The 17,831-nt window shown below is 35.4% G+C and overlaps 1 protein-coding gene across 1 annotated transcript in view; it reads right to left on the bottom strand.

The window, feature by feature from the left end:
• LOC136035628 (uncharacterized) overlaps nucleotides 1–10,621 on the bottom strand; it is a 75,755-nt gene extending 65,134 nt beyond the window's left edge. The window contains exon 1 of the mRNA XM_065717522.1: nucleotides 10,490–10,621. Coding sequence (XP_065573594.1) covers nucleotides 10,490–10,532 — 43 coding nt within the window. The 5' untranslated portion in view covers nucleotides 10,533–10,621. The remainder of the gene's footprint in view (nucleotides 1–10,489) is intronic.
• Between the last annotated feature and the right edge of the window lie 7,210 nt (nucleotides 10,622–17,831).

The raw sequence follows: 17,831 nt of genomic DNA, 5'->3' as shown, positions 1-17,831 counted from the left end.
TCTCTAGTTATAACCAATACAGGTTTTGGTCATAAAATGACCCATAAGTTAGCAGGTATTCACGTGATGGTAAGACAACAAACCTTATTGTTTATGCTATTGTAAACTGAAGACAGACAAAATCAATACAAGATACTAGCGTATATTGTATTAGAAGTACAGATCGCCATCTAGTAGTTTCCAAGGTTAATTTAAAGTTGAAATTCCGGAAGGGTAACTACCTCGTAGGAAGATGTGATGTTGGTAAACTCTAGGATGATAATTTGATAGAAATTTTCCAGGAACAGTTGAATGCTAAGCTAGAGGGTTTAAAATTTGACATTGTGGAAGATGGATGGAATTATTTAAGGAAAACAATTTATGAAGTTGCCGATGGTGTCTTAGGGAAGAAAGTTAGGACCGCAGTTAGAAATATTATTGGAAAAGATTAGTGTTCAATAAAAAGGAGAAGCGACTTCTACAAGAACTATCTGAGTGATAGATCATGTGAAAACAAAAGGAACGTAGAGACAGTTGAGAAAGCATCAAAATATGAAATAAGGAAGTGTGAAGTGGAGGTCATGGAAAAAATTGCCGAGGATCGGGAAGATGCAACTTGACAGCATAATAGTAAAATAGTTGCCTGGCATGTTAATATATTGAGTGGAACTAGTCATTCCGGACTTGTCCCAGTTAAAGGTATGAACGGGGCCAAAAATAGTGATAAGGAAAGAGTTAAAGAGAGATGGGCAGAACATTTTGAGAATGTGCTAAACTGAGATAGAGTTGCAGGAAAAGATATAGATGAAAATGAAAAGGCTTGTGATGCCTTGCATGTGAGGGAACATCTGTTTTGCGAAGAAAAATTGGCGACAGTATTAAAAGGATTAAAAAATAATAAGGCTAAAGATGCTGATACTGTGGTAAATCAGTTTCTTAAATATGGTGCATCTGAGGTTAGAAATAAGTTACTGAAAACTATGAATATGATTTTAAAAAATGGAAGTACCTAGCAATTTTAGGAAAACCTTAATTAAACCACTGTATAAGAAAGGTGATAAGAGTGAGTGTCGTAACTATCGAGGTGTTAGTGTGTTCTCTGTAGGTAGTAAATTACTTGGTAATATGATACTTTCTAGACCGAGAGATGCTGTAGACAAGTTTTAAGAAAAGAACAGTGCGGGTTTCGTAAGGCTAGAGGATGTGTCCTCCAAGTTTCACTCTTAGGTGAACTTTGAGAAGTGCCTGATTTATCAAACACCTTTGGTCCACAGTCTTATAGATTATGAGCAAGTGTTCAATTCTGTTGATAGAAGAGGTTTACTACTACTACTACTAATAACTCACAGCAGCACCAAGCCGCCTGAGGCCAACACAGCTACGCACGCTCCTCCTCCGCAAAGGTTTTATCCTTGTATTATATACCGGACAAATGTATCAAGGTGATCAGTGCTATGTGCACTGCAGTAGTTAAGGTAGGAAATGAGATTAGCTCCTGGTTTCCCATTAAATCAGGAGTTCAGCTGGGTTGAGTGCTATACCCCTTTAAATTGATTATTTTGATCGATTTTGTCTCAAGGAGCACAGGAAAGGCAATGGAAGATCAAGGAATCAAATGGGAAAGAAACACTCTCCCGGACCTAGATAATGCTGATTATTTAAGTATCCTAGATAAAAGTGTGAGCCAAATGAATGAACTTTAGATATTTTGCGAGTTCAGGGTGCTAGAATAGGTTTGAAAATTAATGTTAGGAAGAACAAGTCACTAGGGCTAGGAATAAGAGAAGACGAAAAAGTGACGTTGGATAACGAAAAGATTGACTAGGTGAACAGCTCCACTTACCTTGGTAGTATTATTAGTAAAGACGTTGGGAGCAGTGAGGATGTTAGGAGTAGAATAGCTAAGGCTCAGGGTGTTTTTCCTCCGTTAAGAAAAGTTTGGAAGAATAGGAAGATAAGCCTGCAAACCAAGATTAGAATATTAGAAGCTACAGTGATGACAGTGGTCAAATATGGCTCTTAAGTATGGGCACTCCATAAAGTGGATGAAGATTCGCTACATTTTTTCCAGAGAAATTGCCTACGGGTTGTTTTTGATACCAGATTGACTGACCGTAATTCAAACAGTAGGCTGTACGAAAAGTGTGGTTCAGTCCCACTTACTATGGCTATAAAAACAGAAAGGTTGAGATGGCTATCTCATGTTCTGTGGATAAGGGATGACAGATTGCTGAAGATTGTACTTTTAGCCAACCGTCTAGGGATAAACGTAGATCAGGTCATCCGCAGCAGGGGTGGAAGGATGTCATAAAGAAAGATTTAAAGAAAATGGAAACTTCCTTGGAGGGTGTGGATAGGGAGGCTTTAAATGGATTGGGATAGTGGAGGAGCGCGTTTAGCTTTGTTGGCCTCAGGTGGTCTGGTGCTGCGATGAGTTGTTAGTAGTAGTAGCAGTAGTTTCCTTTTTCATTTAAAAATTGTTATTTACACTGTTTTTTAATTGCGGTATTGTTGTCACCAGACACCTAGCTTCTCAATAAATAACTATGTAAAACTGTCAATGATGGTTGTTTTAGAATGCGTAGTTGAGAACCTTTTCACCAGAAGCTATGGCTATTTCATAGTTTTATCTTGGTCCTCAGGTCAGGTTTATACCAAGCAACGTGTGAATCCTTTCAAATATTATGTAACGTCAAATTTATGTAATATCTCTGAGCCAGAGTTCGACACCCTCCTCATGTTTAGCCACAATTAGCTTGTTATTTTCACTTATCAATGTGCAAAGACCTCACACCTAAATTCTTGCTTTTGACAACTTAGATTATTGTTTTACCTTCATCAAAGCGCTAAGATCTCTATGGCAAACTGAACATCAGAGAAAGAACTTCGATGACAGAAAGATTTTTACAAAAGAACAACTTAAGAAGTAAGAAAAGGGTCCTAAAATTATCTTTAAAATTGTTTTTTGTTAAAAATGTAATATCTTAATGCATTGATTTGCTAAGAACAGTACTACTATAGTCTAAAATTATATTAAAGGTCTGGAACAAACTAAAAATAGTACTAGAATGGAGGTCAGCTTGTACCGGCACATTAGACTTGAAATACTGTTTCCGTAAGGGTAGGGGGTTCAAACCCTGATTTGGCTTATTATTTGGTTTGGAACAGGGGTCAGTGGCGTGACTCAGCAATTTCAGCTAGACGATCCAGCTCTAAATAGGTACCTCGAGAAATATGGGGGAAAAATACGAGAAGAAGAGTATGATTTGCCCTCAACTACCCATTGCACTTCTGACCAAAAGATGAGAATTAGGACATCATTACATCCACTAGCAAAACATTGGTCAGCATGCAAAAAAAATTAAGTTTTATGCAACAAGCTACAAAATTACCGTATTTATAAAACGCCTGAGTTGCTTACCCCTAATGTTAATATCTTTGCAAGTACTTTGGTACCCTTGTCCACAGAATGAGTCTTTGTATTTTATTGAAATAGCTTCAAACCCGTTTGGCCAAAACAGCAATGCCATACAAGATTTGTAGTTTACTGTAGATTTCTTTTTTGATACAGCAAAATATTTCAAAAATATTAGAAGAGCAAGCAATCTAATCACTAACACTATAGAATATCAGTTCCTTGTATATATATATATATATATATATATATATATATATATATATATATATATATATATATATATATATATATATATATATATATATATATATATATATATATATATATATATATATATATAAATAAGTTGTCTGTCTGTCTGTGTGTCAGGTGACGTCATGTTTCTGTGTCGACTGACGTCATGAAGTTAGTTGTCGTCATTTTTGCTATGACGGTGACGTCATTAACGGTATTTAAGACATTTGTTCACGGAAAAATGTTTAACTGTAAAATGACTGAAGAACCTACAATGGCAACAGCCGAGGAAGCTGCTCAAAGAGTTTATGCCAAAAAACTTGCTGCTGATAGAGAAAGTAAGAAAAGAAAGCGTTCCGAGGAATCACAAGAACAGCAAGAAAACAGGCTTGCAGCTGATAGAGAAAGTAAGAAAAGAAAGCGTGCCGGGGAATCACAAGAACAGCAAGAAAACAGTCTTGCGGCTAAAGAACGCAAAACCGCGCAATAAGATGAAAATCCACCTGGACAGCGAGAGTCAAAACATATCAAAACTGAAAATGATAGCGATGATGATTGGGTTTGGGATTTTGACTTGGATAAGGTCATCAATGCCTACCAGATTTAAGTTAAAAAAACAAAGGTTCGTCGGTATGTACTTCATAGTGACGCTGAAAAATAAAGAAGAAAAAGAAAACTGAAAAAAGAAAAAAGGTAAAAAACTAAAAAAAAAACTAAAAAGAAAAAACACTCAAAGAGAAATTACAGACCGGGACAAAAATGACGACCGAGACAGAGGGAATATAAGTGACGACCGGGAACCTCAAAGAGAAATTACAGACTGGGACACCCGGACACAAATCACGACCGGGACACAGGGAATATAAATGACGACCGGGACACAGGGACACAACTACAACGGGGACGCCGGGGGCACAGGCGGGATATATAAATGACGACCGGGACACAGGGATTGTTCGAATAGAAATTACAGACCGGGACACCGGGACACAAATGACGACCGGGACACCGGGACACAGGGAATATAAATGACGACTGGGACACTCAAAGAGAAATTACAAACTGGGACACCGGGACACAAATGATGACCGGGACACAGGGAATATAAATGACGACCGGGACACAGGGACACATCATTAGAATAATAAGGTATAGATCTGAATACGGACTGTTTTTCCCATGGACAATTATGTGTTGCATGTTCAAGAGTCAGTAAACCTGACAATCTATTTATATGCACAGACAATGGGACAGCGAAGAATGTTGTATATTCGCATGTTTTACGTAGTTAAAAACATATATTTATATCTATCTCTATTCACAGGTGGGACACGGGGACACAACTAAAATGGCGCGTAACTAATATGGCGCGTAACGACTTAAGCGCGCGGGGGGGCCTGGGGGGGGGCGCGAAGCCCCCCACCAACTAGGTGTTGGGGTGGCGCGAAGCGCCACCCCAACAGCTAGTATATATATATATATATATATATATATATATATATATATATATATATATATATATATATATATATATATATATATATATATATATATATATATATATATATATATATATATATATATATATATATATATATATATACCTAGTTGGTATATACAACACCTAGTTGGTGGGGCGCTTCGCGCCCCCCCAAGCCCCCCCGCGCGCGTAAGTCGTTACGCGCCATATTAGTTATGCGCCATTGTAGTTGTGTCCCTGTGTCCCACCTGTGAATATAGATAGATTTATATATGTGTTTCAAACTACGTAAAAATTGCGAATAAACAACATTCTTGGCTTTCCCATTGTCTGTGCATATACAAAGCCGTATGTACTAATAATGACGTCATATGCAAACGCTCTTTTTACAAACAAACAAACATGCATCCAAACAACTCGTTTTTATATAGATAGATAGATAGATAGATACAATACAAATTAACTGCGTAAAACTTGCGAATATACAACATTCTTCGCTGTCCAATTGTCGCTGCATATAAATACATTGTCAGGTTTACCGACCCTCGAACATGCAACGTACAATTGTCCATGGGAAAATCAATCAGTATTAAGATCTATACCACATTTTTCTAATGATTGACCTTGAGCTTTGTTAATGGTGATTGCAAATACTAATCGAATTGGGAATTGCAATCTTTTAAATTGAAAAAGCAGATCCGTTGGAATCATGGGAATGCGAGGAATAAGAACAGCCTCACCCTCATAAGGCCCTGTCAAGATTGTGGCATCTATTAGGTTTTCCATTGTTTTTTTTTACGGCAAGTCGCGTGCCATTGCAAAGCTTTGGTGGGTTGATATTTCTTAAAAGTATTATTGGTACGCCTATTTTTAGTTGTAGCACGTGTGGTGGAAACCCTGAAGGATCTATGGAATTTAAAAATTCAGATGGATAATTAACCGCTTCATTTGGTTCCAAAACTGTGTCGACTGACTTGTAAAGGACTGCCTGGTCTCGAATCTTGGTCAAAACAATATTGTTGATTTCGTGGACGTCTATATTTTTGGGTGCGAGAATCGCTCTTTCACTTAGCCATTTATTATTTTTATAATTTTTTAGAATATTCGGAAATACTTTTTCAATCAATTCATTTTTGGACGTCACTAAATTACAGAAATCAGCAGGTAGTTGTATACGTCCTGAAATTGAGTCTACTGTTTGACCAGAGTCATCGTTTTGCAATCGGACACGCATATTTGTAGTTAATTTCAATATTTTTACGTGTGCCCATAAATTAGAATTTTTTAGGCAAGCATTCATTTCGGCTGCAGGAGTTAAACTACGTAAAAATTGCGAATATACAACATTCTTGGCTTTGCCATTGTCTCTGCATATACAAAGCCGTATGTACTAATAATGACATCATTTGCAAACGCTCTTTTTACAAACAAACAAACATGCATACACACAACTCGTTTTTATATAGATAGATAGATAGATAGATACAATACAAATTAACTGCGTAAAACTTGCGAATATACAACATTCTTCGCTGTCCAATTGTCGCTGCATATAAATAGATTGTCAGGTTTACCGACCATCGAACATGCAACGTACAATTGTCCATGGGAAAAACAATCAGTATTAAGATCTATACCACATTTTTCTAATGATTGACCTTGAGCTTTGCTAATGGTGATTGCAAATGCTAATCGAATTGGGAATTGCAATCTTTTAAATTGAAAAGGCAGATCCGTTGGAATCATGGGAATGCGAGGAATAAGAACAGCCTCACCCTCAAAAGGCCCTGTCAAGATTGTGGCCTCTATTAGGTTTTCCATTGTTTTTTTTACGGCAAGTCGAGTGCCATTGCAAAGCTTTGGTGGGTTTATATTTCTTTAAAGTATTATTGGTACGCCTATTTTTAGTTGTAGCACGTGTGATCTGGACGACCATAGAGACGAACATACGCAATAGCATCTTGAGCATATTCATGCATATGACGGGGACTGCCAGCATATGACGAAGGTAAAATTGTTAATCTTCCAACGTTTGTGGTATTACCGTCATTTATAACTGCATCTCGCAAATGAATGTATTGTTCAGAGCGGAGCTTGGTCTGATTCAGGCGGATATATAGCAAACGTTCTGATTCAATTTTAGCATACATATCAACGACAAATTGGTGAAACAATTCACGGCATTTTAAAATATAATTTTCTTCATCCTGCCGAATCATTAGTCTATAGGAATAATAATGCATTGCACTGCATTTCTTATTCATTTCTTTGTTAGTGGCTGGATTCATCAATTTAATATTAAAGTGATAGCCGTCGGCTCCATCCCAAAAAATGATAGGATATTGTAGGGCATCGTAGCATCGATGAGTTTCAGCAATTCTTAACAACTGAGCGTTTCGCTTATGAAGAATAATATCTCGAGGTAAAAACTGATCACCGACCATAACGATTGCCACTTCGTCGATAGTTGGAGCATTGTATCTACGCACATGTTGGCCAGGAGGCGTTTTGTCAGCGGAAATAACAATTTTATGCGTATCAGTAGGCATCAAATCGATGGCTGTTTTGAACAGACGCACTAAATTATTATTTTCGTGGAAAAGATGTTGCAATTGGGAAACGATTGTCCTTTCAACGTTGGGAGAAATTTCGCAACGTGCATTCAATTCAGAATTTCTATCACTGATGAAGTACAATTGTAAAAATTTATGATTCTCGCCTGAGAATGGTAGAAGGGACCCTGCTCTATGATAAATTTGCCCTTTCACTTTGAAAGTAGACATAAATTGATCTGGATTTTCGATTTGGGCTCCAAACGACGTCATTTGGAAACATGAGTTGTATTTTCTGATTTGTGACAAAAAAAACCTTAGATTCTGACGTAGTTCCAGTAAGGAAAGTCTTCAATGGCTTTGGTGGTGCAGCCAATAGAGGAGGTTTAACTTTTCCTGAGGCGCAACACATTCCCATTGTTTCACCATTGAATTTCAAGGCCTTGCAATAGGGACAAATTTTAGACATTGTCCCGATTTGAACACATCTACTCAAGCTATAATCATCGACTGGGTTGTACCTCAATGCCAGGCGATAACTTTCAGGTTGCTCTGATTCCTCGGCACGCTTTCTTTTCTTACTTTCTCTATCAGCAGCAAGCCTGATTTCTTGCTGTTCTTGTGATTCTTCGGTGCGCTTTCTTTTCTTACTTTCTCTATCAGCAGCAAGCCTGATTTCTTGCTGCTCTTGTAATTCCTCGGCACGCCTTCTTTTTTCACTTTCTCTTTTAGCAGCAAGTCTGCTTCCGCGTTGCTCTGGTAGTTCCTCGGCACGCTTTCTGTTCTTTCTTTCTCTATCAGCCTCAAGCCTGTTTCCTTGCTGTTCTTTTGATTCCTCGGCACGCTTTCTGTTCTTTCTTTCTCTATCAGCCTCAAGCCTGTTTCCTTGCTGTTCTTTTGATTCCTCGGCACGCTTTCTGTTCTTTCTTTCTTTATCAGCCTCAAGCCTGTTTCCTTGCTGTTCTTTTGATTCCTCGGCACGCTTTCTTTTCTGACTTTCTCTATCAGCAGCAAGTTTTTTGGCATAGACTCTTTGAGCATCTTCATCGGCTTTTGCCATTGTAAGTTCATCAGTCATTTTAAACTTAAACATTAATAGATTTCTACGTGAACATATGTCTTAAATATCTTGAATGACGTCACCGTCATTGCAAAAATGACGACAACTAACATGTCTTAAATATCTTGAATGACGTCACCGTCATTGCAAAAATGACGACAACTAACTTCATGACGTCAGTCAACACAGAAACATGACGTCACCTGACAGACAGACAGACACACAGACAGACAACTTATTTTTATATATATAGATATATAAACGAGTCTTTTCAGGGAAAATTCAGCCTACCTAGAACAATTTTGACCTCTCCAAAAACAACATTGTTGCTATGCTCCTGATTATTTCTTATTATAAAGAAATTCATATGTATTCTTAACGTTGAAGATTTCGTTTTCTGAAATTGGTTTTCTGGTAAAGTTAACAACCAGAGTGAAAAAGTCAGCCTGTCTTCAGACCTGGAAAGTTAATTGACAGGTTGGTCATGGTGGGAGGTATATTTTCCCCCCACCCTCTATATTTTCCCCGCTTTAAAAAAAAGACTTTTTGGAACTTTTATAAAAAAAACGTTTTTATGCCATTTTTAATAGGAAACTGAAACAAACAGCAAAATAGTATCCCCTAAGCTTTGAGTGCCCCCTCCTATATCTTCGTCATTTGATACCACTGGTCCAGAATCATATTTTGTAGTTGCTAAATTGTATTCGCTGCTTTTTAAAAGCGTTTGATATTGGAGAGGCCTCATAAATAACATTTTGTCTTATTCCTTCAGTTATTTTTCTCACGTTATCCTAATGGGTCAAGTAAATACTTATTCAACCATAATTATCGTAAATAATTATTAAAACCGAAATTTCAGTTTTTGATGAAAAAGACCTCCATGAGTGGTTATACGGTTTTTCTTAGTAGCAAGTGATAAAGTAAAAAGAAGCAACAAATAAGATTAAAAAAATATGACATCAAACAGCTTAAAAAGGTGTGTTTGTCTTTGTGAGTAAGGAGATTGTTATTGTTTGATTTTTTGAAGACAGACAGCGTTATCAAACTTAAATAATTAGTTTTGCTTAATTATTTTATCCGTTCGAAGTGGCAACACTGTGAACAAGGAAAACAAAATTTTTATACAACCAAAACACAATTCTAGAAAGTAATGATTTCCTGGTATTGATTAAACTAAGACGGGTCCAAGGGGTATTTATTTTTATATCTTTGTTATTTTAAGTGATGAGTCGGAGACGTAATATAATAAAAGTTAAAAATTAATGCTTTAGTATAAAAAGATAATTAGTGTTACCTCTATGCAATTATATTTATTTTACATAAAATGAAGGGAGTATTATTTCATGAGATAGCACCTTTTCTGTTCCACTTTTCTTTTGTCAGTCCTGCCATCCATACGGATAGGACACTATTCGAGGACGATGGATGACAGATTGCCGAAGATTTTCTTTGTCGGCCAACCGTCTAGGGCCAACCCAAAAGCAAGCCGTCAATGAATGAAGGGTAGGATGTCATAAAGAAAGATTGAAGGACAGTAGAAAATTTTTGGGAAGATGTAAAGAGGTTTTGAATAGATTGGGAGGGTGGAGCAGCGTGCGTAGCTATGTTGGCCTCAGGTGACTTGTCGCTGCAGCGAGTTGTTAGAAGTAGTAATTTTTTTTTTCTAAAATTTATTAAGCACCAGAGATAAGCACGTCACATTTGTAAAACTTACTTTAAGCCTCTCATGCTGCACCAGTAACCTCTTTTATCAAATGAACTCTTACCTGTTATCACCAAGGGAAAAAATAGAAAAAGAAAAGTCTTCATGATTGAAAATCAGTTTTATTACTAAATTATTTACTTCGTCTTTTCACAAACAAGCAAATGTCAGGATTTGATTTATATCTTATCTCATAAAGACTAAGGACAATTACTGGTGGGTAAATTTAGATTTGTCTTATTGTTTTTTAAGGACATTGACAGTGAATGACAGCTTTTTATTTGTTTTTGATTAGAATTTTTTACTTTTGTTTGAATTAATCTGTTAAGTAGTTAATTATTTTTAACAAAATAAGTAAAACAGTTGAGGTAAATGACAAAGAAAAAATCACAGCAATGACTTTAACGCTGAAGTAAATTAAATTAGTCGGAGTCCGATTATAGAAAAAAATAATATTTCAATGCCTTGTCTCTGTTATTTAGTGCACTGAGCCAAAACATTAATAAAACTTTAATCCTATTTGCTAGAGAAAGAGGTGCCGTGAAAAGAAGAAAAATTTTGCTAAACCAAAACATGAAATATCTAAGCTAGAAAGGAGAAAGCAAAACTAAAATGTACGGTAAAATTTGTATTGAACCAAAAAAAAAACAATATTCAAATGTATCAAACCTATAATTTGTACCAAAATCGAACGATGTTGGCAACGCTGGTCTTCACTATACTTTTGCGTTCTCTATCTTACCTGCTGCTGAAAAACCTTACCAAGCAAGTAAATAATAAAAAGACCACACTGCCTTACCATCAGACAAAATAAAAGCACATTTCGATGAATTTTGTGAAGACAATGAGTAAGGCAGTGAATAAAACCTAAGTGATTGGCTCTTTTCTTATAATTGAAAATATTCAAGAAGCATAAAACATTGAATATCAGTTTTTCTTATTTCTTTGATTTTTTTATAATTTTATGCTGTACACAAGGAAGGACCCATGAGTTATATGCGTACGCACCTTTCAGACATTGTTATACAGCTCCTTATTATAAGCCAATGTAGTAATTTCTTGTGTTTGATAAAAGTTGACCTAAAACACAAACAAGATACAATCCTAATTTTAGCGCTGTGGCACATGAAAACTTCAATGGGAAGATAAAAAAGTCTCTTAAAATATGCATGACGATCCCCATACAGTGTAACTTGGCTTAATACTTTTGTGGTAAAAAAAATTAATGACAAGCTTAAAGAAATTACAATAATACTTTAGTTTGTATACTCTATGGAATAATACAGTAATTATAATAATAATATATTTTGATTACTATAATTTACTATACTATAATAATCTACAATAAATTATCTATTATTAAAATAATTTATTTATTTTTTATTAATTATTAATAAAATAAAAAGTAGATTTTAATATTTATTATTAATTTTATTTATTAACAAAATATTTAAAATAATTTATAATAATAATTTATAATTAATACTATAATAATTATATAACAATACTCTATGGAAAAGGAAAATCTGAATAGAGGAGCTTTAAGACATTTTTGCTAAGAGTATATATGCTGATCAGTAGAATTTGCCATTTGGCTCATTAAAATGGCATTCAGACGCTAAACTCAGTCTAGTGCTAAGTGTCAACCATTTAAAGTTGAATCAGATTGGTCAGCATTACATTAGATCAGGTTAGGCGGGAAATACGCTATGTCGAACTTTCGTAAATGAGATTTGACTGAGTCCTGAGTGTGAACCTCACTTAAGCTTTTGTGTTGGACATATATAGCCCTTAAAGTTAATAGAATCTCTATTTTTAAATAACGTTTAATTTGAAGGCTGATATTTAAGATGATGTGATTTTTTCAGTATATTGGAATAACAATAATTATAATTTATTTCTACCCTCTTTCTCTACATTAAGAAAATTCACTAGGGGAGTATAAAAAGAAGAAAAAGAAAAGAAAAAAAAACACAAAACAAATCATCAACTATGGGACACAGTAATAGACACAAATGACGAAAAAAGAAATCAACTAGGAACTTAAATCGTTGTTCAGACATTGAATACGTCAGTGGGGAATTTAAAAATAAAAAAGGAAAAAGAAGAAGGAACACAAATAAACGTCTATATGACAAAGTGATAGACGCAACTGACAAAAAAAGAAAACAATAGAAACTTATGTTGCTATTTGGACATTGAATCTGTCGGTGGGGAGCATAAAAAGAAAAAAAATGAAAAAAAGGAACAATGAACACAAATAATCGTTAACTACACGACAAAGTAATAGATACGAATGACGAGAACGAAATCAACTTGAGATTTAAATCGTTATTTGGACATTAGTCCAAATAACATTAGTTGAGTTTGCATCTAGCATTCATTCAATGCAGTCGCATTTACCAGTTTTCAAGGTTACAACATATAAACTAATCGGATTATCTTTTCACATTGTTCATGATCTGAGCTAACTACTGCCTTGAATTAGATGTGTTGTTACGAAGTAACTTGCACTTACTGAAATAAGTTTTGCAAATTGGGACTGAAATTTTTTGGAGGATTATTTATTGTGGAATTGGTAAATTGTTGGCCCTCTTTGGAAAGTGCACTGCTCACTGATACGAAGGAAAGTCTTTTAGGCCGACTTTATACAGGTTGGATTTGAATCCACTTGGATGCAATAGGGAGGCTCGGCCCTCACATAAAGATAAGTCTTTTTGCTCTGTTTATCGATTTCTAAAAATAAAATACTGTTAAAGATGCAGCGTTTCAAGCAGTTTGATGTTGCGCTAGCTAAACTCAAGAACTACCCCCTATGGCCTGTGAGAATTTTGCAAATAGGAAAGGATTCGTACGGAAAGCCCACTTATCTGGTCTTTTGTTACGGTAGTCATGATGAATTTAGGCTAATAGAAGCGAATCTTCAAGAATATAACCCTAAAACGATAGATTCATCCACACCTGCTGTCAAAACCCCCCGAAGTTTATAAAACTCTTTCTAAGACTTTTTTAGCCCTGAAAGCAAGTGATAAATTAGGGTCTAACCCAGTTTCTTCAAGTATTGCCCCAATTTATGACAAATTAGTTGCAACTGAAGCCCAACTAGAGAAGACCAGAAGTGATCTGCTGGATAATATAACAAAGAAAGTGACTGAAAAGTTTAAAGACCCAAGGTCACTGAAAGAGGCTACTGAACTGATAGTCAGCCAGGTTTTTGACTCAGTAACACTCGAGTTTAATCCAAAGTTTGTAAAAATTGAGCAGACTCTAAGTAGTCTGAGAAATCAAATTGAAAATTTGGAGGAGAGGATTAGTAGAATAGAAAAAAAGCTTGATGATTATGATCAGGAATCCTTACTCGATAGTCTTGTTTTTCATGGGGTAAAACAGTTACCTGGTGAGGACACTCGTACGACAATATCTCGCATTATAAATAGCAAAATGTCTGTGACAGACGTCTCCTCTTCTGATTTGATTAATGTATACCGTCTCCGATTGAATAATCCGACTACACAGCATGAAGAAAGGTCTATTAGAGTTGCTCCGATCGTTGTTAAATTTTCTCGCAAAGATGTGGCCCGTAGAGTGTTTAAAGCAAAAGCTAAACTTGCTTCAACTGGTGTTTTTGTATCGGAGTCTCTAACTAAACGTCGCCGGGACATTTTGAACGCAGCGAAAGACAAGTATGGTCAACGAAATGTTTGGTCAGATCAGGGTCAAATTTTGGCAAAGCCTAGTACAGGGTCAACAGTCATGAAAATCCGTTCTATCACCGACTGTATTTAGTTACTTAGTTTCATATGTTATGATTAGTGTTTTTTTTACATTTGTTTATTTTGTTGTAAGGTTTTTGCTTATATTTTCTTCTTTTCTTTTTTTCCGTTTTATATGTATTTTTTTCTTTCTTGCTTTTTTTCCATTTAGAGAGATTTGTTTTGGTAGGAGATTTCATTTACTCTCACTGGTTAATATTATCTTGATGCGTATCCTTTCCTAAGTCATTCTTTTTTACAGTTTCTTTTTATTCTGTTTCATTTTTTTTTTTTTTTTTTTTTTTTTTTTTTTTTTTTTTTTTTTTTTTTTTTTTTTCATGCTCATGGTTCATCCCGATAGTACCTTCTGTGCTATAAATTATTTATGTGTCTATAATCCTTTGACAGGTTTTTCTTTCGTAATAGATTTAGGTAAAGATTTCTTTTTTGTTCATCTGGTGATTTAAATGGACTCCAAGTAAAACCTGCTTTTGTCAATATTTTAAGTCGCCTTTGCGAGCTTGAAAATAATCCTTTTGATCTAATTAGTATTGTGAATAATTATGTGGGTCAGGTTAACCAAAACCTGACTAATATAAACCCTGTTTGTAATAGTAAATATGTTTCGGAATTGGGGGGAGAGGAGGTTACCAATGGAAATTATTCTCTGACTGCACTTCAGCTTAACATTCAGGGTCTTTCCTCGTCAATAGATAATTTAAGACAAATAGTTTCGGATGGACAGCCTGATGTTGTTGGTTTGTGCGAGACATTTATGGATTCTTGCAATGAAATGCTATTGGATATCCATGGCTACAAAATGGAACATATAAACCGCTGCAAGATGACTAAAGGAAGTCTTGCCATGTATATATCTAGTAATTTGCATTATTGCTTACGGGATGACTTATCAAGGAATTTTGAATGTATCTTTGAGTCACAATTTATAGAAATTAGAGTTAATGGTATTGATCTAATCATAGGCAATATTTACCGTTCTCCTAGTGGTGCGGTTTTGTTGTTTTTTCGGAATCTTGAAGAAATACTCGACATAATATTGAAACGTCCGTGTCAGTTAATCATAATGGGTGACTTTAATATAAATTTGATGGATTCAAATTCTTCGGCTTCAGTTGATTTTCTTTCAACCATGCTTGCCGCAGGAACTCTACCAACTACATCCATCCCCACACGAGTAACTAATGTTACAGCTTCTTTGATTGACAATATCTTCTCTATGCTTTGCTTGAAGAAAAACTCAATTTTAGTTACTGATATCTCCGATCATTTTCCCATATATTCTCGGTTCAGTTTTAATCGGAGAAGGAATAACCGGGCTCAAGTGTTTGATTCCTATTCTATTAGGTTTGGTGAGAATGAGTTATCTCTTCTTGGTTCTAAATTAGCGAAAAATTCGTGGAGCTTATTTGATAATGACAAGGATTTTTCTTGTTTATTTGAGTCGTTTTAAGGAACCATAAAAGAGGCTATTCTTAGCCTTTGCAAAGTACCACCTTCTAATCGCAAGTCTAAAAGGATTATTCCTCTAAACCCATGGATGACATCTGGAAATTCTCAAAAGCTGGAGAAGGAAAAATAATCTCTGGAGGTATTATAAATGCGCTACACTTTCAACGAGTGCTATTCGTCTTTGTCAATTCAAGATCTACCGGAATATATATAATTCCTTGTGTAGGAAAGCCAAATCTCTCTATTATCTAAATAATTTTGCTGCGTGTAATAAGGATATTCGTAAAACTTGGAAGGCAATAAATTCTGTGCTTAAACCTGGTTCTCAATATAGCTCTTTACCTTTGAGTCTGGTCATTGGTGATGAGATTGTAGAGGGTGAGCTTAATGTCCAAGAAGCATTTACTTCATTTTTCGCTAGTATTGGTAATAATATCGCTTCCACAGCTACTTTTTCTCGGTCTAAGTCGGACTTTAGATCTTACCTCGGACCGTCTTCTGTTAAGTCTATGTTTCTAGAGCCAGTAATAGAAATTGAAATTACTAAAATTGTTAATGGCTTGAAAGACTCATCTTCATCTGGGCCAGATTCTATTCCTACTAAGGTAGTTAAATCTATTCTTCCTTCAATAGTTGTGCCTCTTACAAAACTTGTTAATCTTTCATTTAAATATGGGGTTTTTCCAGATCCTCTCAAGCGTGCTCGGATTATTGTTCTGTATAAAGGTGGACCAAGAAATGATCCAGAGAATTATTGACCAATTTCAATTTTATCAGTCTTTAGTAAAATCTTTGAAAAGGCTATGCTTTCTCGTCTGCTTAAATTTCTAAAATCTAAATAGTTTCTTAATGATTTTCAATTTGGTTTCCGAATGAAGCACTCCACTGAGCATGCCTGTATGACCCTTTTGAATTTTATACATTCTGAATTGGATTCGGGATTAATTCCGGCTGCTATATTCCTGGATATTCGCAAGGCATTCGATTCCTTAACCCATGAAATTCTTCTATCGAAGATGTCTCATTTTGGCATTAGGGGTAATGTATTTTCTTGGTTTCAATCTTATTTGAATGATAGGTTAATTTCTGTCAATCCACAATTTAATTTCTGTCAATCACAAGTGAATTTTGGCGTCCCTCAGGGATCAGTTTTAGGGCCACTTTTTGATTTATATAAATGATTTTTTTTTACGCAGTAAAAAAGCAGAAACCTATTCATTGCTGTAGACTCTGTCATCCTAAACCTTCCCTTGCCCATAGTTCCAGCTATAGTTCGCCATCTTCTGATGTCCTTGTTTGTTTTGCTGATGATAGCACACTCGGGACTTCGGGGAAATGTGAATCCGAGCTTCGATTAAACTTGGAATACTTGTTTGAGAGAGTAATTTCATGGCTTGATGCTAATTTTCTTACCCTAAATTATTCAAAATCAAATTTTTTGATATTTTCGCATGTTTCTCAGATTTATCCCAAGTTATCAGAAATTCATCAGCCAAATGGGATAATTCACAGATCTAAAGATCGATATGTTCGTTTTTTGGGCATTCTTGTTGATGAAAACTTGTCTTTCAAGCGTCACATTGATTTGATTAAAATGAAAATATGCAGGAGTCTCGGTATTTTAAGGAAACTCAAACATATTTTCCCTGGATCAATTTTGGAAATCCTTTTTCACTCCTTGATCCAATCTTACGTTTCCTACTGTCCAATAGTATGGATGTCAACCTTTCCTTCACTGTTAAAACCACTTTCTAAGGTTTATAATAAAGCTAGAAACCTCATTAAGGAAACTAACCGTTCAAGAGTTATCCCATTACTTGATCTCGAGTCACTGTATATTCTTTCGTGTGCATGTTTTACTTTTTCTCAGCTTCATGGTGACCTCCCCCGTCCCCTAAGTGTTCAGCCATCTTTCACCTCTGATCAGAATAATTATAATCTTCGCAATACCGAAAATCATTTTCAAGTTCCTTTTACTCCTTGTGTAAGGTCAGACTTTAATCCTTTAATTGCGAGTTATATTGTATGGAATAAGTTGCCCGAATCAGCTCGACGGTGCCACTCATTCGATTTGTTCAAAAAAAAAATATTAAAAATTCATTGGCTTCTTAGAAATTATTTTATCTCTTTTTATATGTGTATATGCGTGTATGTATGCATATATATTTTCTTATTATTTCATTG

Source organism: Artemia franciscana, chromosome 14 (genome assembly GCF_032884065.1).
Source record: "Artemia franciscana chromosome 14, ASM3288406v1, whole genome shotgun sequence".
NCBI lineage: Eukaryota > Metazoa > Arthropoda > Branchiopoda > Anostraca > Artemiidae > Artemia > Artemia franciscana.
Note: the sequence above shows the minus strand (reverse complement) of the source record. Positions and strands in the feature narration are given on the sequence as shown.